Below are 24,730 nucleotides of genomic sequence, written 5' to 3' on the forward strand. Positions count from 1 at the left end.
TTTGACTAGGGCTTTCTGAGGTCAGTGGTGAGAACTAACACTGCTGCTTTCTTGCGGTGAAGTTGGTGTGGTAGAACATTGCTGTTTGTCAAGTGCCAGCCCTGCCTTCCCCAGCAGGGATGAACTCTGGGTGTGTAGAGAAGAATAAATCTTGGTAGTGCTATTGGACTGAAAACCAGCATTGGTAGAGCCAGATTTGAGCAAGTTTATTTCACTTAGTGAAAGACTAGATCTGAAGTTAAGTTGAATTAGTCTTCTTTGAGCAAGTCCTAAAGAGTTCCTGCATTGTCCTTGAGCCATAACGATGTCCCCACCTGCAAAGGGCTGGTGTCAGATGTGTTATCCTCAGGGGTGGTGTCTGCAGCTGGCACACAGGGGATTTATTGTCCTGGGGCCACAGAACAGCAGTTCCATGTCTTGGCAGGCAGTGATGTTTGCAGAGGTGTTAGTGTTGACCTGCCACACATTGTTAATTCCAAATAAAGGAGCATCCCCCGTTCATTCTGACGGATGAACATCACAGAGGAACACATGCTTGGGGGGGAAGGATTGAAGGTGTAATGTTCCATCTAAAGTAAGTAGCCACAAATGAGCAATTGCATCCTGCTCTTTAAAGCTGGGCAGGGTAGGGGGATTTTTGTTGGCTTCAGTGTATTGATAAAGCTGACTACTGATGAAATCCTCACTTGTAAAGCCCTGACACTGGTGCTCTGGATGTGGAAGAAAAAGCAGCATTTTCAGGAGTTGGTGCTGTTCATGTATGTACTTTTCTCTCCAACTGAAGGTGAAATTGGCAATTTTAGAAATGGAAAAGGTTTGTTGCTAAGAGGAGTCTCCAGGTATCTTGCTGAGTGAGGACCCCCATGAGCATGGGTGAGTAACCCAGCAAAGAGGATGCTAAGCATTGTCCACTGCATTCACTCTTTATTTGGCTCAGTATATTTTATAACTGGAATCCATATTATCAGCCACTAAAAGCACCCTCTATAGCAAGGCTAAAACATAAACCTTTAATTAGATGAAGTGCTGATAAATCTGATATCCTGCATTTTTGTGGTGTCTTGTGGCTCAGAAAGCAATTTTAACTGGTACTGCTACTGGTACTGCTTCTTCCTCCTCCTCTTCCTCCTCATTATTATTTTAAATATTTTCATGGTAAAACTCAAATATATGTATACCATGGTTAAGGTACTAGATCCATATAAAATGCTTGGTATATAATTATTATATATAGAAAAGCTGCTGCCTTTTAATGAGGGCTGAAGGGGAGGCAGAGTTCTAGGCACAGCCTCCCTCCAAAACCAACATGGCATGTAGAAAAGAGCAAGAATAAAGGGCTGACACAGTCAGAAATAAAGGCTTCTGACTTATATTAAATCCCAGTGTTTGTTGACATGTAGAACTGAAATGAAACACATGCTTAAACTTACCCCTGTGCCTCCCCCCAGAATCTGCCTCTCCTGTTCTCTTGGGAAGATTTTTTTCAGCTGTGACAGCAGCATATTTTCAGTGCCACATGCAGAGGTTTTTAATGCAGGCAGGGCTAATTGAAGGATTTATTTCATTACAAGTGACCTGTATAGCTCCTCAGTGTGTCACCTGAAATTTAACCAGGTTTCTCATGTAAAATGCTATTTTTTCCCTTTAAATCTCTTTGTAAAGTTTCCTCATTTTCCCCTTTCTGTTTTGTTCTGTTTGGTGGCATTGGAAACGTCTCAATGTATGGCTCAACAGATGTTTTATCTTCACAGCACATGATATTTTGGAAAGAAACCAAGAATTGCTTGAAGCAAACCTTCCTTGCTTATATATTTACAAAATCATGATACACTCAGTTGAATTACGAGGCTGGGCTAAACTTGGCTCCAGAGGGACAGACCTTGAGCTTGGAAAGTTTTTTATCACCTTTCACCTGCTGTATCCAGCATGTGGAAACTGCAGCTTCTTCATTTGCAAAATGGCATGAGCATAGTTTGTATTACTATTTAGGGTCTTGATAAATATTTTTTTCCTAAGAACAGGAATAGGGGATTGTAAGAACAGATACAGTTTTGAGGTTACTTTTTGAATCCACATTTTTTTGTCATCTTAGGCTTCCTTGAGTGTGCTATTTTGGACAGAAGAATTCAAGCCATACATTTCAATATATTACTTCTTTTCTACACACATGGGAACTCATTCACCCTCTGGTACCAGCCTGCTCTTTTCAGAGATGCTTTACAGTGGCTGTTGGGTGGAGGAAAGGGTTAACACTGAGAATGTATCAAAAAAAGAATAGGAAGGTGTAGTTAAATATAAAACCTTCATATAGGGCAGCATAAAAACATTCAAGAATACATCAGCAAAAGTTGGTAACAAAGCTTTCCTACTTTGTGGGCAGGTACAGCATAATTGTAGGTGCAGATGGATATGCATAAATGAAGGAAATGTGGAAAGAAATGTAAATGCTCTGAGTTTAAATTTGAAATACTTATCACATTATCTAAAAAAAAAAAGGTTGAGGAATAACTTGCCAAAGTAAAAAGCTTTTGTGCATCCATCAGAGAGAGGAAAACTGCAGCTGAATTATGGTGATGTATGAATGGCAGGACCAAGGAGAAGCGTGGTAGACCAGGTGGATGTGATTCCTGCATATCCTGTAATCCCCAAGGGATTTAAATTAAATTAAATTAAAGGTGTTACTTTCCATGGTTATGTTTGAGGGACTGTGGTAGGATCCATTGCTTCAGACCAGTAAATGTAATTAAAATGACACCTGTAGGATATGTAAGAACTAATGAAGAAGTCTCATCATGTGTTTGCAGAAGGGTCACATTTCAAATCCATCTATGTATTTCCTCTTCTGTCACAGACATCTCTTATGAAAAATCCTTTCCTTAGGATTTTTCCTCCTGAGAAGCTGGGAGGCCTCAGGAACAAAATGTAAACAATGGTTATCTGCTGCTGTGGAATGCAACAGGTGCATCTGGGATTGGTCTCATGTGGTTGTTTCTGATTAATGGCCAATCACAGTCAGCTGGCTCGGACTGTGTCTGAGACACAAGCTTTGTTATTCGTTCTTTCTTTTGCTATTCTTAGCTGGCCTTCTGATGAAATCCTTTCTTCTATTCTTTTAGTTTAGTTTTAATATAATATATATCATAAAATAATAAATCAAGCCTTCTGAAACATGGAGCCAGATCCTCATCTCTTCCCTCATCCTCAGACCCCTGGGAACAAGGTTATACTCTTCTGTCATTTTCAGAAGGTTGTGAACATGGGGAGAGAGAAACCTTGAGTTTTCAAGGTTTTTGTGAGAATGCTCACCAAACCTCAGAAAAGGCCACCCTAAGCTGTGGTGGGATGAGAGGGTTCCTGTCCTGGATTGGTGGCTGCCTAGCAGGTAGGAAAGCAAGAGGTCAGGTTTCACAACATCAGAAGGCCCTCAGGGATTTCCTGGTGAATTCTGATAAGGGATCTGCAGAGGAGAGGAGGAAGGGCTGAGTTGTGAGCTTGGCTGTCTCTGTCACCAGAGGGGCTGCTGGAACCGGGGGCTCTGGTGATCCTGGGGCAGCACAGGGGCAAGGGAAGCTCCTGCTAGCAGGGGAAGAGAATGCTTTCAGGTGCATTTATTCCTGCACCAGGGGCAGCTTGCAAAATAACCCGAGGTCCTTGCAGATTGCGTAGAGATCGGGGCTCAGAAGATGTCAGGAGGGGAAATAAAGGAAGGAAGTTTCACCAGGAGAACAGATCAGCCCCATTGTTGTGCTGCTGCTGCACCATGTGGCCGGAGCGTGTTCGGCGGGGGTGCCTGCCCCGAGGGACGGACACGCCCTGCGGATGGTGCTGGAGGCTGAGCGAGGCATCTGAAGGGTGGGAAAGGTTCTGTGCGAGGGGGAGCTGGGACAGAGGCTGGAAAAGCAGAGAGGCGGGGTTGTGTGTGCCTGTGTGCAGCTGCACGCGGAGTTCACTGCCTCGGGCTGTTAGGGAAATGTGAGCGGTTCCAGGAGCCAATTTAACAAATGTGCAGAGGATGGGCATCGGTACAGCTGATGACACAACTTTGGGGAAGCTGTGTGCATTTCCTGGAAGAAATGTATTCATACCTTTGTCCATACTCGTGTGGTTTCTCTGTGTACCGGCTGTTGGACGCAATAGGAAACAGGCACGGGCTGTTTGAGGTGAGGATACCTGTTAGCATTTTTAGGGTAAATCTGCTGTGGGAGGTGGAAATCGGGATTGCTGGATGTTCTCTGCTGTGGCATTGTTGGCTGCAGCCCCTGGGACACCAGAGAAGCAGGATTTTCACACTCTTGTGTACTTGGCTGGTTTAAGACCTGAGACCAGTGAGATAACTGGACAATAAAGGTTAAGAGTAAGTGTGTGGACAGAATGTGCTGCCTTGAAGATATCATGTCCCTCACTTGTTCTCTGCACAGGATTAATTTATCCTCAGAGGACTTGCTGTGTGGGCTGAACATGCCAGCCAGTGCTGTACCCTACAGCTGTGTCTGGTTCTGGATTTCAGGGCCACAGCTATTTGTTTAAGTCTCAGCTGTGCAAGGTTCTGGGTTTCAAGGAGACAGCTATTTGTTTAATTTGTTTTATTTGTATTTTTCTAAGTTTGAGAGATTTTTTTTTTGTCCTTTCTTTCCTCATACTCATAGCTGACACCTTGTGTTTTGCATATGTGGCAAACTTCCAACACGTTTAGAAAAGTACCTTTGTACTGACCACTGCCAGACAGAAGTGCATGCAAGCAGCCACTTGTGAGCTATCCTCCTTTGCCAGGAAAAGCAGATTCTTCTCTTTTCCACAACAGAGGTTTGGTATCAGAATGCTTGAGAGGGACCCCTTCTTAGGGCACTGCTTGTGCAAATAAAATCATGTGAAGTTGTAGTAATAATTAAGCTGAATTGCAAAGTATCCATGGGGAACAGAAGGTGTCTTGAAATGTTGTGGCTCTGCTAAAACATGTTTGCAGAGCCTACTTTGCCAGCTATAAAATCAAAGCAAGCTAACTGTTCACATTGCAGTGGCGTGTACAGTCAGAGGTGGGGATAATTTGTGCAGAAGATGATTTCTCCAGGTGCCCATGAGTGGCCTGGAAAGGAGAGGAGTTGTTGTGACTTGCTGGGCATCCTGAGCTGTGCACCACCACAAGGAGTGCCTCAGCAGGAACTTGCAGAGAGCTGTGAAGTTGTTCCACTGTAGTGAACCTGCTGCCACCCTTTTAGACGATTCAAGTGTGAGAAGCAAAAGCTGGTGGTTGCTGAGATGTGCCTGCTGTCACCTCCACCTGGAAACCCCTCAGGAGACGTTTTTGAAGGCAGAGTCCTTCAGGGCCTGGAGCAAGGAGCTCTGCTCTGCAGGGTGGAAGGCTGCTGGGGTACTGTCCCCCATGCACAGAAGGTCTTGGGTGTTCTGGAAGCCAGATCCTTGCCTCTTGTAAAGGGATCCAGCGTGGAAAGCTCACGGGGAGGTGACTCAGTTTGGCACGAAGCTGGCACTGGAGAGTTCTGCTTTGGTGTTCTCTGGGTTTGGAAAGCTTTGCTGTGTGCTGCAGCAGGCACAGGGTGGGCAAGGCCACCATGGCATTCAGCAGCCTGAGATAGGAAATGCCTGGACCGTAGGTGATGACTCTATCCTAGAAGCCCCTCTCCCTGCCTTTGGACCCTTGCTTATCTCTCTGTAAGACCAATAGGTCACTTTCCTTTTGACCCTTACTACAGGACAATCCCTAAAACCCCTGTGCACTATATAAAGAGCTACTTTTGCCCAGTTTAGAAGATGCTGTCCCTGAGGCCTTCGCAGAAGACCAGTAAAGGACACCTCTGTGGAGCCTCACACAGCCTTCTCCTCTCTCTCCCTGCGTGTGCCAAAGGCACTTGGCAAGCCAAGAGCTGAAATCACCTAATGAGCTGGTAATGACTAAAAGCTGAAATCTCTGAAGAGCTGAGCTTGCTGAGGTTGCCTGTGGCTGGGAGGCAGGCAGGCTGTGCCTAACAGGACTCTGCTATCGGGGCTGGAGGCAGCCAGCCGGGGATACCCCAAAACCCGGCCGAGGCTGCCTTGGTGTGTGCTTTGCCAGCAGAGCCTGCCGGTGTGGGGGCACTCAGCACTGCTTTCCCCATCAGCACACGGCTCTGCAGGCAGCTGTCTCACATGGTGCCTTTTGCTGTCTGTGGCAGGCCCCTGTGAGTTGTCCCTGCGTGTTGTAGTGTGTTGTAATGTCCTGTTTTAGACTCCCGGGTCCCTTCCCAGGTGTGCCCATACGCCTCTCCCTTCCCCCTTGCCCCCATGCTGAGTGAGTCCTGTCAATCAGGCTTTACATTCCAGGAAAGGCGTCGTGTGGTTGGTCGAGTTCAAAGGATGCCCCTCAGGCCCAGAGGTCATTGGCCTGTCTAGGTGTCCCTCGTCCCTTAAAAGGTGAATCAGGCCATGTGCTCTCTATTCTGTTGGAGTTCTTCCCAAGATTGAGACATCTGTAACCATGGAATAAACCTCTGGATATCAAACCCTCCAGCAGAATCCCTCCTTTGCCCTCACCTTCACCTGAAGCCTCTTCCTAAGGTAAACGGAGTTCCTAACAAGCCTGGACTTGTTTGGTGCCCAGCTGAAACCATCAGCAAGCTAAAGGTGTCTCTGGGGTGAAGCACCACAGCTGCCGCCTTTGGCTCAGCAGCGAGGGTCAGACTGGCCCAGGCACAATCTAACTGGTAATATTGGGATTCATATTCCAATACCTGCGGGTCCCAGCTGCAGAGGGGGAGGCTGAGAGCCCACAGCAGGACAGGAGCCATGAACAGCGTGGGGAACCTCACTCCTGACAGAACAGAGCATGGGGTGCCCTGCATCCCCTCCTGCTGCCCCACCTCTCCAGACTGCTGTACCTCTCCTGGTTCACACTTCAGTGTGCCCTTCTAGTGCATTTGTACTTAAGGAAATGAAAATTTATACACTCTGTCAAAGCAGAGTAAATGACTTCAATAAAAGCTGGAACTACTTGTGTTTCTTAGATCATTTTGTTGCTGTTGTTTAAGAACTGGAATGCAGCAATATTTGCTTTTTCATTGTGGAGTGCCCTATGAAAAATTATCTTGTTCCTTAAAAAGGTTAAAATATAACTTTTCAGCATTAGGATGCTTTAATAGTTTAGTATTTAGTCTCATAAAGAATAGCATTTGTAATTTAGCTCATGTGTCATTGTATTGACTCAGACTTCCTGTAAAAGCAAGCTAGTTTCTGGATTTCTCAGCCAATACTGTCAGATCTCCCTTTCTCTTGCTGCATTTCCTTGGCAGAGTGAAACTGTAAAGTCTAAACCCCATTTATCTGTTTTGTGAAGACTTATGGATTAAGATATGCTTTTTAAATCAGCTTTCCATGCTCCAAAAGAGCAAGGAGTCCTTTCTGCAGGAGTGCCTGAATTACTCAAGGATAGGCAGTAAGATAATTCCCTGGAGAAGCTGCTTTTTCTTTTCCCCTGCTCACTGTGTGAACCACCACCATCAGGTCATTTCCCTTGCTGTATTTTGGGTGTATGCAGTGCTCAGGGTGGATCTGGTTGCTCTGGTGGGACCAGAGACCAGGCAGCCTGTGAGTCTGCCTAGCTGGGAGCAGATTTCAGACAAAGAATAAAGATGTCCATTTTGAGTGGGCATTTAGACATTTGAAATGCTTATGGTGTTTAATGTGTTTGCTGCTGTCCTTCCAGCCCTTGGTAACAGCTCCACAGGGTTTATCTGAGGCAATACTTGCTCATCTCTAGAACTTTGAGCTTTTCCTTAATATGTTTTTCTTTTTTCCTCTTCTTTTTTGCAGGTATTTCTTGAACTCTTCAGCACATCACAGAACTGCTGTTTTGGGATATCCTGCTTAAGCCCTTGGAGGAAAATCTGCCAACAGCCAAAAATGACTTGAGTTGGAGAGCTGCTGCTTTATCCCCAGGTAGTGTTTGCAGCTCAGTAACCTCTCAGCATTGCAGGGTTTGCTTTCAGCAGGTTACTCCGGGAGGAAGTTGCTGCTTGTGCCTCTCTGGGAACAGCTGTGACCTGAATGTGTTTGTCTCCTGAGGACACCTGGAGCCTCCATACTGCTCCATGCTTTTGGACACATCTGGAGCAGCCATGTAGGGAAATGAGCAGCTCCTGTCCTGGCTTCTGTGTGCTGCTTGGGAGGGGTTTATGCATCAGTGTATATTTTATGCACCAACCCCCATAAATCAGTCTAATCTGAGGTGCTTTTTGGGCAGTCATCCTGTTGAATTCCCATTTTTCTGACATGATGGGAGCTGGAGGTATCTGCTAGTGTGAAGCAGTGCAAAGGAGGACAGGCAGTCTGTACAACAGCATCTGGCTTTGCTTTCTCCAGAGGTAACTTACCTGGAGTAATGTTCATCCAAGTGCATTTATGAGCCCAAACATGTCTCAAAAATACTGGGGTTTAATTGCTTTCCATTAGGTGGTCAGTGAGGTTTGATGTTGACAGTGCACTCAGCCTGCTGCAGACTTGCAGCAGTTCCCTGCAAAGTCACCAAAGTATGAGGCTGGTGAAGCTCCTGCTGCTCATGAACTCAGAGGTTTTTTTTTTTTCTTTCCAGTTCTATGCTTTATCATGTTCTTTGTTAGTTCTTCAAAGCTTGTGGTCAAGTGAAAACTCAGATCTGGAAGTGCATTTGTTGGCATTTGGATGTTGAGTGTCAGGGATGGGAGATGAAGCAAAGCAATGAGGAGACTTGCCCTGCTTGCTGGTATGATACTGGCAGTGTTAAATTTGGCTGTCACCTGTGGAAGGGAGTAGAAAAAAGGTTTGAGTGGCCTCAGGTCACCATTACATAGCATGTGATGGCTGATAGCCAGCTCAGGCCTTTGTTTTGGTGTTTGATGTGGTAGACTTTGAAATGAGATCTTTGAATGGGCTGAAATTTTAGCATTACCCTGATGTTGTCTCTCCCCTCCCACTGCATACAGATCTCCATGATTTTACCTGAGCTGTTTCCTTTTCCCAGGGCCAGCTTCCACTGTCCCACCTGGGGATGCACCGTGCACTATGGTTCACATCAATGTGTTGAAAAAGTTCATGTGTGTCCTTCTGGTGGTCCTGGTGGCACTGACAGTTTGCCTGTGGAGAGAAACCAGAAGAAGCTACTATGATCCTTTGAAGACCAGGAATGATGATTTGCAGGGGCACAGGAGCTTGGAGAAATGGAACACTGTTAAATCACAAGGCCTTTTCCATGAAGCAGCCAGTGAACTGGGGCAGGTATCCAAAATATGGCTTGGTACCCAAAACAAAGTAAAAGGCAGCACCTCTGAAACAGCTGAAAAGTCCAAGAAAGCAGCCATTGGGAAGGTATGGGATAAGGACAGCTCCTCCAGAAATCTCATACCCAGGCTGCAGAAGGTCAGGAAAAACTACCTGGCCATGAACAAGTACAATGTGACTTACAATGGGAAGATGAATGCTAAGCTCAGCCCAGAGAAGCTGCTGTGCCAGCTGCGGGACAGGGTCAATGTGACCATGATCCAGAGGTCAGATGGGCCTTTTGGGACCTCTGAGTGGCTGCAGTACCTGCCAGGGAAAAGCTTCAGTGAAGCAGTGGGACAGCTGGGTCGCTGTGCTGTCGTGTCCTCAGCAGGCTCTCTGAAATCATCTCACCTGGGACAAGAGATAGGTTGGTATCTTTCAGTTTGCATGAAGTCAAATATCGTTGGTTGTAACTTGGGTTGGGTAGAAGTCACCTGCTGTCATGCTCTTACTGATAAATCTCTTGTGGTCAAAAGGTGTTTAAAACAAGGGGAAATGTTAAACTTGTAAAGGCAGTAAATATTTCAGCCTAGCTGGAGATGGGAGTAATAGGGAGCTCTATTTTAGCAAGTCCTTTTGATTTTTGTGATCCTGTTGGCACCTGTCTCTATAGGACACGAAAGAACACAAGCTCACCACCGTTCTCAAGGTGAAGGAAAAAAAGGGAAGTTTATTCTCTGACTCCAATATTTATAGTTTTACAAAAGTGACAGCCGATAGTAAAGGTGGCAGTGCCACCTCTCTAATGACACTGGTCAAACCAACAGTCCATCAACTCTGTCCTCGTCCATAAAGGAATGCAAAACAATGAGTTATTTACAGAAAGTGTGTGAGAAAGTTCACTACAAGAATGTTAACATCAGAAGACTTAGAAAATCTTAAAAAACCAGGGTGACAGGCATCACTGGAGGGTCACATGAATATTGGATACCAGAGAGTAGTCTTGGTTCCTCAGGTGTTTGTTTCTTGAGAGGGCTTGGGGTGGGTTGTGTAATGCTTATTGCACAGTCAGAAAAAAATTCATACTGGAAGATATTTTCAGAGAAGAAATTGAAGAAAATGGGAAAGGGGATGTCCCTTCTGGACACAGCCCTGAGCTGTGTGTGTTGAGCTGAGGGCTGGGCACAGACAATCTTCAGAGGTCCCTTCCAGCCTCAGTGATTCTGTAATTCTTGCTTGGGGCTTTCCAAAAGTGCTACTGCTTCATTCTGAGCCACAAGGCAGCTGGCTGAATTTGAGTGGCCCAGAAGACCATTTGCAGTCTCATCTGACCATATTTACCTGAAGTTAATGCATTAATTAATAACTGCCAAAGCTTTGGTCTTTTACTATGAATTATAAAGAAACATGGTTTGATGCCAAAGTGTTTTGTGTCTTTACAAAAGCAGGCTGCTGGGGAAACCAACTCTTCAGTTAACTCAGGATTTTGTACCAGGCAGAAAATTCTCCTGAGCCTGCAGCTCCCTCAGCTTGTTTCATTTTTTGGTGTTTGGAGCTCAGTTAAGGTTCATGCTTTGCTGAACTGTGGCTTCACTGAAGGAGAACTCTTAAGGTCTGGGAGTTTTCTCTCAAGTTGAAATTGTTTGCAGGCTTTGGTGTATTCATAAGTTGTCTCTTGGCTCAGATCCCTTTGGCCTGCACTAAGCTGTAAGTAGTCTTCATCTTCTGAATCAGCTAGATGGATAGATTTTAATGCATCATTCATGAACAACTTTGGCAAAGCCTTCAGAATCATAGTCCCTCGTGGGAGACAGTGTTGAGTACTTGCTCAGAAGTTCTCCCCCAGACTCCTCTGTGTCCACAGGCAGGTGAGCAGGAGCTAGAGTGAGGTTGAGCAGTTGGTATGAAATATGCAGTGAAGACCAGCATTGCCTCCTGGTACAAATTGCAGGTGAGAGTTGGTTGGTGTAATTGTTTCTGCCTCTTAGGGGTGTTTGAAGTGAGATGAGTCAAGACTTGGGGAAGCAGTTCTTCCTTTTCCTTCAAGCACCTTTCTAGGTTGTTTGGGTGCCTCTTGGAGCTCAGAGCCAAAGGTTTGCACAGAAGTGCCCTCCTGTTGAGCAGCCTCTCCAGCTCAGCTGCCTTGTGCCCAGGGCTGGCTGTGTTAGGCTCCAGCATTGCTGCCAGAGCTTGTTCCTCTGGAAGGAGACCCTCACAGGAGTGGGAGCTGATGGAATGCAGTCCCTGCACCTCTGCAGGGGTATGGGAGCAGCCAAGTGGGACAGGCTGTGCTTTGGCACAGTTGTCAGACAGGCAAAGCCCTGTCATTGTTCCCACAGCCACTCTCTGAGCCCTCCCCACACTGAAGCACTGGTTTGTTGCAGATCACAAGGGATGGATGCTGGGGAGGTCACTGGTAAATGCCATTAACCCCTGCTGCTGTCCCTGCCCTGTGCTTCTTGTGCCTGGGTCACAAACTTTCACCCTTCTGTTCAAGCAGTGCTTCTGCAGAGTTGGAGCACTTGCAGCCTTGAGCTAGGCAGGGGGACTGTTAAGAATTCAGGAGCATTCAGTGTATTTCTGTACAGTTTTCCCCACTTTTTCCATGTAGGAAATGTTGTGGTGGTGTTGGAGTAAGTTGTCTAAAAGGTACTAAACAAAGCGTAAAATGAAGTATTTGTGTAAATGAGCACAATGGATTGCTGAGTTATTACTCTATGAAATATTTGTTCTATCTAACTATGTTAAGATAGCAAATGAGCAATTGGGTAAAGCAAGGGAGGCAGAGCAGCACAGGGTTGTAAACAGCCACCTTTTAGTGGGCTCTTGGTATTACTGAGGGTTATAAATTGCCACTGAAAAATCTGATGTGAGAGATACCAAGGCTGGCACAAGCACCTGGGGACAGAGAGCCAGCACTCTGCCTGAGCAGCCACTAAACACCCTTTTAATGTACAAACCTGGGGCATAGGAATGCTTGGTGTCTTGCTGAAGTTACAGATGGGGAAATCAGAACCCTGGATTGTGTTAGTGCAAGGCAGGATGTGGAGCTTAGGGTCTGTAGTGGAAACTGCAGAGCCACTGCTCAGCATGGAGATACTTTTTTCCAGAAACATCACCTTCCTTGGTTTTTGGATGGTGCTTTGGAAGGGCTCTTAAGAAGTCCCACTTGTCCAGGAGAATAAAATTGAGAAATCAGTCTTTGCTGCCATGGATTACTGATCCTCCAGCACTGCCTGTTAGAACACTCCCATTTTCAAGAAAATGATCTCAAAAAGACCCAGCTCTGGACCAGGCGGGTCCTTGTGCCCTGGAGCTTGGCAGTTCCCACAGACCCTGCTGCAGGTGCTGTGTGTTGCAGTCATGTGGGCTCAGTGTGAGTGCAGGAAAGATCACCCTGCTTCCCTAGCTCAGCCCCTCTGATCACAGGGAGTGTTTCCTACCCAAATGCAGCCACAAGGCAGGGAGGAGCACAGCCTCCCTTGGTGCCACAGCAGCAGCCTGACTCCAGGGTGTTACAGTGACCTGGCTGGCTGTGCCAAGGCAGAGGAGGGGGCTGGAGGAGTGCTGTGCTATCTTAAGAGATGATGCCAGCAGAGGAAAATGCAGTGAACCCCAAGGCATGTAAGAAGCTGTGTCTGTGGGAGGCAGGCTGGCAGGCTGAGGACAGCTTGGCTTTGCACTGTGGTTGGTGTGCATGTTTCTGGAGCTGGTCAGCCTCCAGGCTGGAAGGGAGGATGCTGGCTTGCTACTACTTCCTAGTTTCTTGGTTTGCAGTCAGCCATGTGGGAAATTAATTGTGTGTTGGTCTATCTCATGGTAAAGTGTTTGGAAGGAGGAAGAGGGAGAGGAAATGCTGGGGCTGTGCTCTCAACCTGGCAGCTGGTTGTAGCTTTAAAGAGTAGATTTTTAAAAGTGTATTGGTCGTAAACTTTGAGCCACATCTTCCTCCAAACAATCTGACTTGCTACTTCTAGATGTTGGGTTGAAAGCCAGGGATTTAGCAGACTGCATTAGAAGTGCAGGTGAATAATGTCACTTGTTTGTGGTGTCACTCAAATCCAGCTGCTGGCTCACAGCTTTCCCCTCTGGTTGGCTTGCAGACAGCCACGACGCCGTCCTGCGCTTCAACGGGGCTCCTGTCAGGGGCTTCCAGGATGACGTGGGCCAGAAGACAACCATTCGTCTTGTCAATTCCCAGGTAGGTCTGAGCAGGGGGCACCAAGCAGGCCAAGCATGGCACAGCTGTGTGGCTGCACTCTCTGGGAGCTGGGAGGGCTGTCCATCTCATTTCTCCAGTCCCTAGCACATGGCTGTTCTCCTTGGGATGGGGACACTTGCTAAATCTGAGGTGACTGCACTGGCACTGGCATGCACTTGCAAACTTGCAGTGGCCTGCTTGTGATTTACAGCAGGCCCAAGGTAATCTGTGTTTGTCTTTGCTCAAAGGCTCTGTGTAGGCACAAGAAGGCCAGCTCCATGCTGCTGCTGTGTCTTTGGAGTGAGAGGCAGCAGCAGCTCAGCCAGTGCAGGTCAGCAAGGAGAGGTGTGCCAGGGGATGAGTTGTACCTGCCCACAGATGGGTATAAAGAATGTTTATGTGGTTTGAATAAAAGAACAGTGTTTTTTTACTGCCAGCAAGGCTGCAGACTCTGTAGGTAACACATTAACCAGGGCTGCCACATGGCTGAAGACTCTTGAGAAAAGACCCACCTGTAAATCTGTAGCCTGTGCACAGCCAGGAGAGAGATGGGCTCTGGTGGGTCCAGGGCCTCATTGCAGAGCATGGCAAAAAGTGTCTTTAATGCAAGGCCTTGATCACAGAGTTAAATCTTCCCTGTCTCTGAGAGCTCCATGTAGGCACCAAGGTGTCCCTTTGGTGGTTGCCTTTGGCCAGACTCCAGGGTTAGCACCCTGTGCCACAGTGCATTAGTAGAGTCAGTCTGCCACTTGTCCAGCAACAGAGTGAGACCCTTGCTCTTGTAGGCACATCTCAGAGTGCTTGCACCTCCCCTCCACAGACCTGTTACCCTTCATGGTTGTCCTTTCTGGGAGGAGGAATCTTCAAGTGTAGACATGCAAGACAAAAGAGGAAATCACAGTAGGATGTGCTGGTGAGAGAATGGAGGGGGACTGAACGGGCCAGGAGACATTTGGTTAAAAGGCCTGGTGCAGCACTGGGTACGAGCATCTCCTCACCCCACAGGAGGAGGAGGAGGAGGTTGTAGGCACATGAAGGCTGAGGAACTGATTGAGGGATAGATGAGTGGCTGAAGTGTAGGTTTTCTAAGCCTGAACCAAAAAGGCAGTTTCTTTTCCTTACCCCAAAGCTAAGATTTGTAAGCTTGCAGTTTTTCTCACCTGCCTCTGTGTGAGGAGAGCATGGATGCTGCTGTGTAACAAGGTTTGAAGTTTCTCAAAACAGCAGCAGGAGGTTGACCATCCTCTTCAAAGGCAAGACAGAGCTAATGTGTAACCAGCGTGCCTCCTTCATTTTATGTGTCTTTTAAAAGATATTCTTGCTTCTTGTGTGACTGGTTTTTCTACCTCTTTCAGCTCTTGGGCCACTCTTCACTTGCTGCTGTGCTCTTTGCTGTTGCTTGCTGCATCTCATTCCCCTGCATTAATCCCCCAGTCAGAAGGGTGACAGTTTGTCCTTTCTGAACCAGTCTGCTTTGAGCAGACAGATCTGGTTGCTGACTTCTGTGCCCTGTTTGACATTTTTCTTTTTTTTTTAATCTTTCCTGTCTCTGTGTATTTTTCTGATGTCAGATAGGTGTTATCACTTAAGCAAACTTTCTCTGGAGGATGTGCTCATGGCCAAGCTTACAGTGATATGAAAATAAGTCCATGACCTGTGTGCTGTCAGTGTTATCTGTTCGGGGAGGAGGGTGACTGTGTGCTTGTACAGCTGTGATAGGGCTCTCCATGTGGATTCTCCTACTTGGGACCAAGTGGAGTTACAGCCACGTCATTCCAGTGCTTCTGTTCTCCATGAGATCAGCCTGCAGTCATGGGTGATGTTCCCTCTGAATGGAGAACCCTCAGGAAACTTCACTTGCAGACAGAACAATATTGCTGCAGTTTGTAGAGGCTGAAGTTGACTCAGAAGGCAGCATTGATCTGGCTGCTGACCAGGGAAAAGATGTTTTCCATGTGTGTAGTGCAGGAGTCTCTCATCTGGGTTTTCTAAACTGAGCAGCTCTGACTGCAGTTTGTTAACTTCAGAGACCATTGGATTGGAAGCCTGGTTTTCTTACATGTTTTTATTTGCACTTTGAATGGTTCAGTGCTGTTTTCAGTCTTGGTGACATCATTTAAACCTTCTTGGTAGTGGGATGGCCTGATCACATTATCCTTTTAGCTTTCTGCAGGAGCTGTGCCTTATCTTGCCTTGCCCAGAGCTCTTACAGACATCAGGTACTGGACAAGCTGTCATTTGTTCTTGTTCTGGGCTGGCTTTTCTTGTGTTATAACTGGGAAAAGGAATGGGTTTGGGGCTTGGCTGCTTTTATTTTGGCTCCTACTGCTGATCAACCTCAGTCTGCTGCCAAAGTGGAGGAAATGGGATCTCCTAAATCTGATCTGTCAAAGCTGGTCAGTATTGAGTAATATCCCTTTGGCACACATGGCCAGTGGCCCTGAGTTTCTTAATAATTATTTTAAGATAATTTTCTGGCCGGTCTCTAGGACATACATGGGGGCAGAAGTTTTTAAGAGTAGAGTGGAGTATCTTGTACATCTGTGTGCATAGACAAAGATTAATGGATTGGTACTGACAAGAAGGCAAGAAATTTGGGAGCTCCAGATCTGAGAATATGCTTGTAAGCCCACAAGCTTCATAGTTGTTCTAAATAAAGAATTTATTTAATGTTGCCTCATTTATTTTCTCAGGCCTTGACTGGTTCATCAGTACTGCTGCTTTTTGAGTGGCATGTTTTCCTGCAGTCTGACACCAGGCATTGATTTGCCCTGGGAAGCAGTCACATCTTGCAAAAACAAGGGCAGAAGTGCATGTGAGGGGGTGCCAATGTCAAGCTGGAGGACACAGCTCCTTTCTGCAGAGCTGACCAAGGGCCACAGCACCTTGTTCTTCCCAGCCCTTGTTTCCAGTTCTCCTGGGCTGGCTTCTTGCTGTCACAGAGAGCACTCTCTGCTTTGGCTGCCTTTGCTGTTATTGGCACTCACAGTCTGCAGGGAGGAAGAGAAAGGAGATAGCACAGCAGTGGAATAGAGGAAGGCTGTGGTGGGAAAGGAGAGCATGTTTGGATTGCAGGACATTGACTGCTGGTAGCAGGAAGGAAGGAAATCATTGTGATGTGGCCAATAAATGTACTAAGAGCATAGGGACTGTATTATCAAGGTACTCTTACACAGTGAACTGGCTAAAGAAGAAACCAGAAGACCAATAGATCACTTGACTAATTAGGATCAAAAATCTGGGCAAGACAAGTCAGTCATGTAGTAATTTAAATGAATTTGTTGCTCTTAAACAACAAATGGACCCTGAGGGTAAATGGGGAGCCAGATTCCCTCAGCACACAGGTTCAGTGACTGATGGCTAGCAGGCAGTGCCCAGAGCCAGCTCCAGTGAGTGGGAGCACACAGGCAGCAGTGGCTGTGGAGGTGCTCCCCCCCTGGCTTCTTGTCCCTTTGCTTTTGTGCCTGTCACAGCTCTCTCAGGGTTTGTGTGCCTCTGCCAACACGCATGGCTGTGGAAACAATGAGATGGAAATAAAGTGCACGTGCTCCTCTCCAGATCCCTGCCCCTGTGCAGGGCTCCATGCCACCTGTGCCAGCTGAGGGGATGGCTGGTGCCAGCTGCTGGGCCCCTTTTGCCCCTGGTGTCCACACCTGCAGCACTGCACTCTCCAGCTGTCAGTGACCTAGATAGTTTAGCTACTGTAAGGAAATGAAACCAGGCAGTGCAAGGTCAAGGCCAAGGCCTAATCCTATAGAGTTAAGAACAGATGTGAGGACACTTTTGGAATAATTCCCATCTGGGCAGGCTGCAGCATCCTTGTACTCTGGTTTTGGGGACAGCCATGCAGGCAGCCAGGATGCTCAAGGACTAATTGGCTAGCTCGTAATTAGATCTGTGGAGAAAATCAGGACAAATGGAAGCTCATAAATCATACAGATTTGTATGATTTATGATTTCAGTGTTTACAAGCTGTGCCTGTACAGTTTATGGCTGTGGGTGGGTGGGGAGGACAGGAAATGAATTGTTTGATTAAAATTGTTTTCTTTCTGCTGCAGACCTGGGTTACCCTTGGGTGTCCCAAGCAGTGGTGGTTATCTCTCTCTATGTATAAAGAGAACTCTGTTTGAAGCTTTCCTTCTCATTGCTGCTCTCAGATTCCAGCCTCCCCTGCCTGAGCCATCCCCTCCCTGCTCTACTGAGGCAATGAGGGGCTTGGCATGAGGCAGGATTGGCTGGGGATGCTGTAGTCTCTCATCTCTTGCACTGATGGTCTCAGCAGGCTGCCAGGATTCCTGGTGCTGAGGAGAAACCACCCACCTGCAGGCCTTTTTTGGGTAAAATGAAGGCTCTTGATAGATCCAGCAGTGTATTTGCATTAGGCTCTGCCTGGACTGGCAGCAGCTGGTGTTGTGCTGGGATCCTCACACAGGCTGGGTCACTGTGCAGCTCCTGTCCTTGGTGTGTTCCTGGAGATGGATGGATGGATGGATGGATGGATGGATGGATGGATGGATGGATGGATGGATGGGAAACCTTGGGAATTATCATGGCACCTTCTCTTGGGACTCTCCACCAAGTCCTTGGCTGCCTGGCAGGACTGGCTTGGGAGTTGGAAGGGCATTGCTGGGGCAGTGTCCTTGCTGCACACAGGGGATCATGCTCACTAACCAGCAGTGGAGTGGCTCTGGCCATTTTCAGGTGTTTTATTGCTTGGCTGCCAGCTAATTCTGATAGTATACTGCATATCATTGTATCTGTTGTTGTTTTCCAAGCTTGTAACTGTTGAAGAGCAGCAGTTCCTGAAGGAACCATTATATAACACTGGAATCTTAATTGTCTGGGATCCAGCACCATATCATGCAGAAATTCATGAGGTAAGGCAGAGTTTTTTGTAAATAAAATTAGATTCACATGCTTTGAAGTGCTTCTGTTAAACCACTTCCTCCTAATGTGCAATCACTCATTCCAAGGCCTTTCTTGTTTGCCTTTTTGTTTTATGGATATATCTGTGTGTACTTTGTGAGTACCCCATGGTTGAGTGCTCCTAAGAGAACACTTGCCTGCTTCTGATCCCTGTGAAGGGCCTCAGGCCAAGGATGATGGGTCCCCACCTTTACTGTCCCATGGGCTGATGGCACAGGGAGGAGGTCACTGCTGGCTGCAGCAGGTGTCTCATTATAGGATGATTCCCTCTCTCTGACAGTGAATCTAAGATTTGCTGGTGGTTGATGCTTGGATATTTCAAGCAGCAGTCAGCCATGGCATATACTTGATGCATTATGAATGGATTGGGAAACCCTCTGAAGGTCTGTGTCAGCTTTCACCTGTGGGTGTGCAATCCTCTTGGCAATTCACTTTTGATTTTGAGTACACAAAAGCATTGTTTGATATGTGATGAGCTCTGGAGGCTCACAGTGAAAACAGGTAGGAGTGAATAGTCCATTCTTTACTTTTTTTTAAATTCTGGCTGTAACTGAGAGGTCTTTGCATTCTTTCTTTGGCCTGCATTTCCTATTTCCTCACTGATATTTATTTCTGTGCCTTGTTCCACAGCTCCAGGAGGCATAAAGGGCTATGGACAGCATGTTTAAGAGTCAGTAAAACCAGGATGAGCTATTTCTAACATTGAGAAAAAAAAATCTCAAAATGACTTTAGGAAAATGTAAACCATTCCTAGTTTTTACTGAAAGGGGAAATTTAAGGGTGCAAATCAGCTCAGCCAGGTTCAGGAGGCTGAGCTGGGAAGACTTTCCTGCAGAATATGCTGCTTGGTATTGCAATGTGGAGAAGGATCTGGGTCTGGAACATTTAAAGCAGAGTTCTCAACATTGTCTGCTGTTGGGGAGTGCAAAATGAAATTACAAAATTGAGATTTGGGCTTTCCCTGCTCTGTGTACTGAGTCAGCTAACCACAGTGACCCAAGGGGACAGTGAGTGAGGGTGTGTAGCAGGATCTTCTTCCCCAGCAGCAGCAGGTTGACTCATCTTTGTTTCTTGTTGGTTACAGTAGAGTGGACCAGAAAGAATCTGACCTCCTATTTCTGTCTTGCAGTGGTACAGAAAACCAGATTACAACTTTTTTGAAAGCTATAAGGCGTATCGTAGAGCACACCCAGAGCAGCCCTTCTATATCCTGAACCCCAAAATGCAGTGGCAACTCTGGGACATTCTGCAGGAGAATTCCCTGGAGCATATTCAGCCTAATCCACCATCATCAGGAATGCTTGGTAAGATAATTACCCTCTAAACTTCTGATTAAGTTTGCAGGCAGGAACTCTCCAAGATGCCTTCTTTCAAAGACAACTACAAATTTATGGTGCTTATCAGAGTGTTTTTACAGTGTTTGTCCTGTGCCAGAATTTAAGCTTCCTGTCTCCAGAGCAGCAGCTCAGTTGTATTAAAGTAAGTGGTTTGCAGCACCCCTCTGAAACAGCAGTCACAAACATGGCCCAGTTCCAGGTGGAAACAGGAGAGCAGGCTGCAACACTGGGACAGTCTCTAGGATTTGCAGCTTCTAGTGCCAGAGCACTTCCCACAGGGTGCAAAAGGAAGGATGTGTCTCCTGCAGGCTCAGATCTGGTCAGGCAAATAAATCTGATTACTGTAAATGAATTCTAAGGGGGTGCCTGTTTCTTTTCCATATATTATTTATATATAAATATATGTGTGTGTATGTGCATAAAGACTTACTGGGGGTCTGTGGAAGGTCAGGCTGAATAGTTGCCCTGAAAAGGTCAGTGATATGCTCTCCTCAGCAAAGCAACTCCTTTTTACATTCTGCTGTTGCAAACATTTTCCTGCTTGGTGGACAGCAGCTCTCATGAGCAGCTGAATGAAAAGGAGTGAACCTCTGGGGAAGCTGCCATGTATTTGAAATCACAGCAGAGATGTAAAGTCTTGTTTCCCATGGGCTGCCTAACTGCTGTGCTTCCTCCTTTTGTCTGCTCCCACCTCTGTTCATCACTGCTGGGGCAGAGGCACTTTCTGTCTCTGTGTCAACAGAGCTGCTTCATGATTTTGCCAAGCCCAGCACCTATTAAATCATTGCATCATTGCTTGGATATGTGTAGAGCAGCTGTGCAACAGCACAGTCAATGACTTCAGCAGCACAATTGTTAACTGGAGTTATGGGCTTGAAGACACACACATCAAACAGCAGCTCCTCCAGGGCTTAACTTTAGGCCAAATCCTGTTGCTTTTTGCTTTGTAAAACAAAGCACCTTGCCAAGCTCAAGGGCATAGATGAATTCCAGTTTCCACCTCTGTGTTCCCTGGAATTCCTGAGTGTGATGGAAATTTTCATTTGAAAAGGTGGATGAAGACATGTTCAAAATATACTTTAGGTTCTTTTAATGTCTTAAAGTTCCTCATGGCCTGTCTCAGATACTGCATGAATTGTCTGTCATGTTACACACTGATTCACTTTATCTGCTATATTCTTGCTATTTCTCATACTTAGAAGAAAAGTAGCTGCTAACTGTGGCTTCCATCTGATCTGGCTGTGGCCAGCGCTGCCTGGTGTGATGTCCTGGGGTGAGAGGACACAGGAGGGCAGCACTGCTCTGCTCCAGGAGCCTGAGGAGCAGAGGCTGCTCAGTCCCTGAGCATCTCCCAGCACAGGCCCTTCCATTTCCCTGCACTCACGAGAGGCAGCTGGGACAAATGTGAAGGTCTCATCTCTGCTTATCCAGGCAGGTTTGAGATGGGCTGTTCAGATCAGCTAATTGCAGTGCACGCTTGGCAGACACCCAAGTTTCCATGAAGGTCACAGATAATGGTAGCACTCTTAAAAATTGTCCTTTTGGCATGGCTGTCAGTGTAAACAATCAGCTGAAATCATGTTGATCATACACTTGGCAAGGGAGGGCTTCAGAAAAGAGCCCTGTCTGGCCAGACTTGTTCTCTGCCCCTGTGCTCTGAATGTTAATAATGAAAACCCTTCCCCTTTGTCCTGGTTCAGAGCAAATTTTAGAGAGACCCCCAAAGGGGCTCCTCTAGGAAAGCAGATTCAATTGGCCCCTGCCACCAACTGCTCTGGGAGAAAATACCTCTTTGGAGAAAAGTGGAAAAAACCTGTTTATCAAACACTAAAACCTAAACAATATTAAACAATAAAACCCCTTGCTGCTCCAAAAGAGATGACAAACTGAGGCAGTCCCTCCCCGGGTTGCAGCTCAGCTCACTCAGGCTCTGTCAGTCCCTCAGTGCTGGCAATGCCGCAGGCCAGGCCCGGCCCGGTGGCCACAGGTGCAGCTGCCAGTGCTGCCCTGGGTGTTCATCCAGAGCAGGTTAGACAGGGCCAGAGAAAAGGGAAAAAACCCCACAGTCCAGGGAACTTCTCTGCCTCAGCTAGCTAAACTAACTAAAGCAAAGGAGAGCTCTGTCCCACTGTCTGTCCATCCACAGACAGCACAGTCCAGGAGCAGGAATGTGGAGGAGTGAGTGCAGTGTCTGAAAACAAACTGAGCTTCTTCTCTGCCCCCTTCACTCTCTAGAACAAGCCCTAAAGGTGCAAAACTTATTATTCAGCATAAACAGAACAGAGAATTGGGGATAAAAGCATCATTTAGTCAACCCAGGACACTCTCGGAGCTGCCTGCTCCCTGTTGGCTGCCTGGAGTGTTGAACACTGTCTCTGCTGTGACTGGGGTTAATAACAGAAACCCTTCCCCTTGGAGCTGCCTGTCCCTGTGGGGTGTTTAGTGCTGTCTCAGGTGTGACTGGGGTTAATACCAGAAACCCTTTCCCTTGGAGCTGCCTGTCCTCTGGAGTGTTTAGGTGTTTAGTGCTGTCAGGTGAGACTGGGGTTAATACCAGAAACTCTTCCCTTTGGAGCTGCCTGTCCCTGTGGGGTGTTTAGTGCTGTCTCAGGTGTGACTGGGGTTAATACCAGAAACCCTTCCCTTTGGAGCTGCCTGTCCCTGTGAGGTGTTTCATGCTGTCTCAGGTGTGACTGGGTGCTGCTCTCTGTCCCCTCAGGCATTGTGCTCATGATGACACTGTGTGACCAGGTGGATGTGTACGAGTTCCTCCCTTCCAAGAGGCAGACAGACATCTGCCACTACTACCAGAAGTTCCACGACCACGCCTGCACCATGGGAGCCTACCACCCCCTCCTGTTTGAGAAGAACCTGGTGAAGCACATGAACCAGGGCACGGATGAGGACATCTACACTCATGGCAAAGTCACCCTGCCTGGCTTCCGCAAAGTGCAGTGCTGACAGATTGGTTTTACTGGGTTTAGTTTTCCTTGACTTTCGAAGCACTTTTTAAATCAGGGTTGTCAGATTTGTTAGGTCTAAGCACTGGTGTGTTTTGACAGCTCTTCCACGTAGCAAGGCTTGCTCTTAGGACTTTGTTGACCGACTCTGAGCTGTAAGGCTCTCTGTGGTACAGCCACTGAGCTGCATGAGTCACTGCAATAAATGGACTCCCAGTGGAGCCAGGCTCTTGCAGCACGTGGACACCTCTGGCTTCATCTCAGCTGATGACAGGGTAGGGGAGGCACAGGAGAGGCTTTCTAAGCAGAGATTGCACAAGTCAGGATCATACAATGAACATGGGTTGATTTGCTTCAAAGGGGCTGTGACAGCCAAAATCCTGGGCTATTAGGAAACATGAAAAATTGTTTAATATTTGTTCCCATAGTCAGGTGCTCTTCAGATTAGGGATGATTTATGGAAATGTCAAGCTGTGTAATGATAAGTTACACTCCTAATCCAAAATATTTGATTTTATAAACAATCTGCGAACTTCCTTCCAAATTGTAAGACTTCTGAAACCACTCAGGTGACATTTTTGGCAAAGGAAGAGGAAAGTAATTCATAGTTAGTGAATCTTGCAAGACTTTTTAAAATCTTCTTACTTTTTTTTAATAATTTAAAATAAATTTTAGTAATCATTTACTTTTCCAGTACAGTGCTGGGCTTGGTACAGAAGAACCCTTATGATCAGAAAGGTTTTGGGAAGATGCTCCAAGGCACACATGGGAGAATGCACTGGAAGTTGGTGCCTTTTTCCAGCTCTCTGCTGCTCTACCTTTGCAATTGTTGAATTACTTGCTGCACCCATTACCACAAACACCACAGAGCTGCTGCTAGATGAGTTCCAGCCCTCTGCAGGCCAGCAGAGGGGATCTCTTGACTGCTGTGTGCTTTTCTGCATAGGTGGGGAGCAGGTTTGTCACTTCCATGCTTCAGGAGTGGTGGGGAGGGAGAGCATGCTCTGCTTCTCATGCTCAAACACAGGCAGAGCTGGGAAGGGCAGCTGCTTCTGCTCCAGGGACTCCTGTGGAGCAAGGTGGAAGGGGCAGCTCTGCCATCTCAGGTGTTGGTGAGAACACCTTCCCTGTCTTCTGTACTCATGTGTTTCATCAGGTCTGTAAAGAAAGCTTTCTCCTGTTTTGAATAAATCCTGTGAAGTAATTAGCCTGGTTCTGGTGAGTGTTGAATGTCTTGTCCCATGGTCCTGGGGATTTGTAGCAGCCTTGTGCCAGTGCAGGCACAGCTGCTCCCTGCCCATTCAGCCCTGCTGCTCCTCCAGCTGAGGGCTGCCTTTCTGCACAGCCATCTCTTGGCATGGATTGGATCTGTCAGCGTTCACAAGCTTCATACAGGTGGGTCCAGGTCCTTGCAGCACTGCTCAGGAGCACCACATTCCACTATGGAGTGCAAGGAAGGCAGCTTGGAAACCATTCCTTCTCACTGCCAGGAGAGGAGGGAGCTTACAGAGGGAAAGCCATGAGGGGTTGCTTGGGAGGGCCACAGTAATCCTCTCCCACCTCCACTCTTGGGTTTTGACAGCCCTGCCTCTGTGTTCCTTGGATCAGGGAGGTATCTGCCACAGCAATTTGCCTTCTTACTGTGTGTTTAGTTGAGATTCACATAGCTGCTGACTTTTTTCCTGGGCTGTTTCATCTGTGAATTCTCACAACATTATTTTCCCCCAGCTCCCCCACTGTGCAACCAACCCAGGCACCCTCCCTGGCTCGGGCTGTAATGGATGGATGGAAGCACATCCTGCTGCTCACCTGGGCTCCCAAACCCTCCTGCTCCCCTGCAGGGCTCCTACAAGGACACAGAATGCCCAACAGATTCCTCAGATCTCTCAAAACCCTCGGTTACATAGAGGCAATAGTCTTGCACTGAGCATGGAATTTCAAATGTTATGCTAACAGTTTTAGCTACATCCAACATGTGATTCTTTTACAGTCTAAACAGAGTTTTACAGGAATTATGACAGAGCTTAAAATAAGCCAGTGATAACCCTGGTTTTTTTTCCTTTTTTTGTTTGTCTAGA

At 46.9% G+C, this 24,730-nt stretch overlaps 1 protein-coding gene across 7 annotated transcripts in view; it reads left to right on the plus strand.

The window, feature by feature from the left end:
* Positions 1-23,856, plus strand: part of ST6GAL1 (ST6 beta-galactoside alpha-2,6-sialyltransferase 1) — a 45,146-nt gene extending 21,290 nt beyond the window's left edge. For 5 of the 7 annotated variants that reach the window (XM_005490957.4, XM_014269820.3, XM_005490956.4 and 2 more), the window contains exons 3-8: positions 7,804-7,929; positions 8,990-9,655; positions 13,332-13,429; positions 18,205-18,306; positions 19,485-19,659; positions 22,412-23,856. In XM_005490957.4, the coding sequence (XP_005491014.1) occupies positions 9,031-9,655; positions 13,332-13,429; positions 18,205-18,306; positions 19,485-19,659; positions 22,412-22,653 (1,242 nt within the window). In that variant the 5' untranslated portion in view covers positions 7,804-7,929; positions 8,990-9,030 and the 3' untranslated portion in view covers positions 22,654-23,856. Of the gene's footprint in view, positions 1-3,959; positions 4,161-6,527; positions 6,553-7,803; positions 7,930-8,989; positions 9,656-13,331; positions 13,430-18,204; positions 18,307-19,484; positions 19,660-22,411 lie in introns of those variants that run through there. The other 2 variants (XM_074546783.1, XM_074546784.1) reach the window with 2 other exon arrangements.
* The last annotated feature ends 874 nt before the right edge of the window (positions 23,857-24,730 follow it).

The sequence above is a fragment of the Zonotrichia albicollis genome, chromosome 9 (assembly GCF_047830755.1).
Source record: "Zonotrichia albicollis isolate bZonAlb1 chromosome 9, bZonAlb1.hap1, whole genome shotgun sequence".
NCBI classification, from domain to species: Eukaryota; Metazoa; Chordata; class Aves; order Passeriformes; family Passerellidae; genus Zonotrichia; species Zonotrichia albicollis.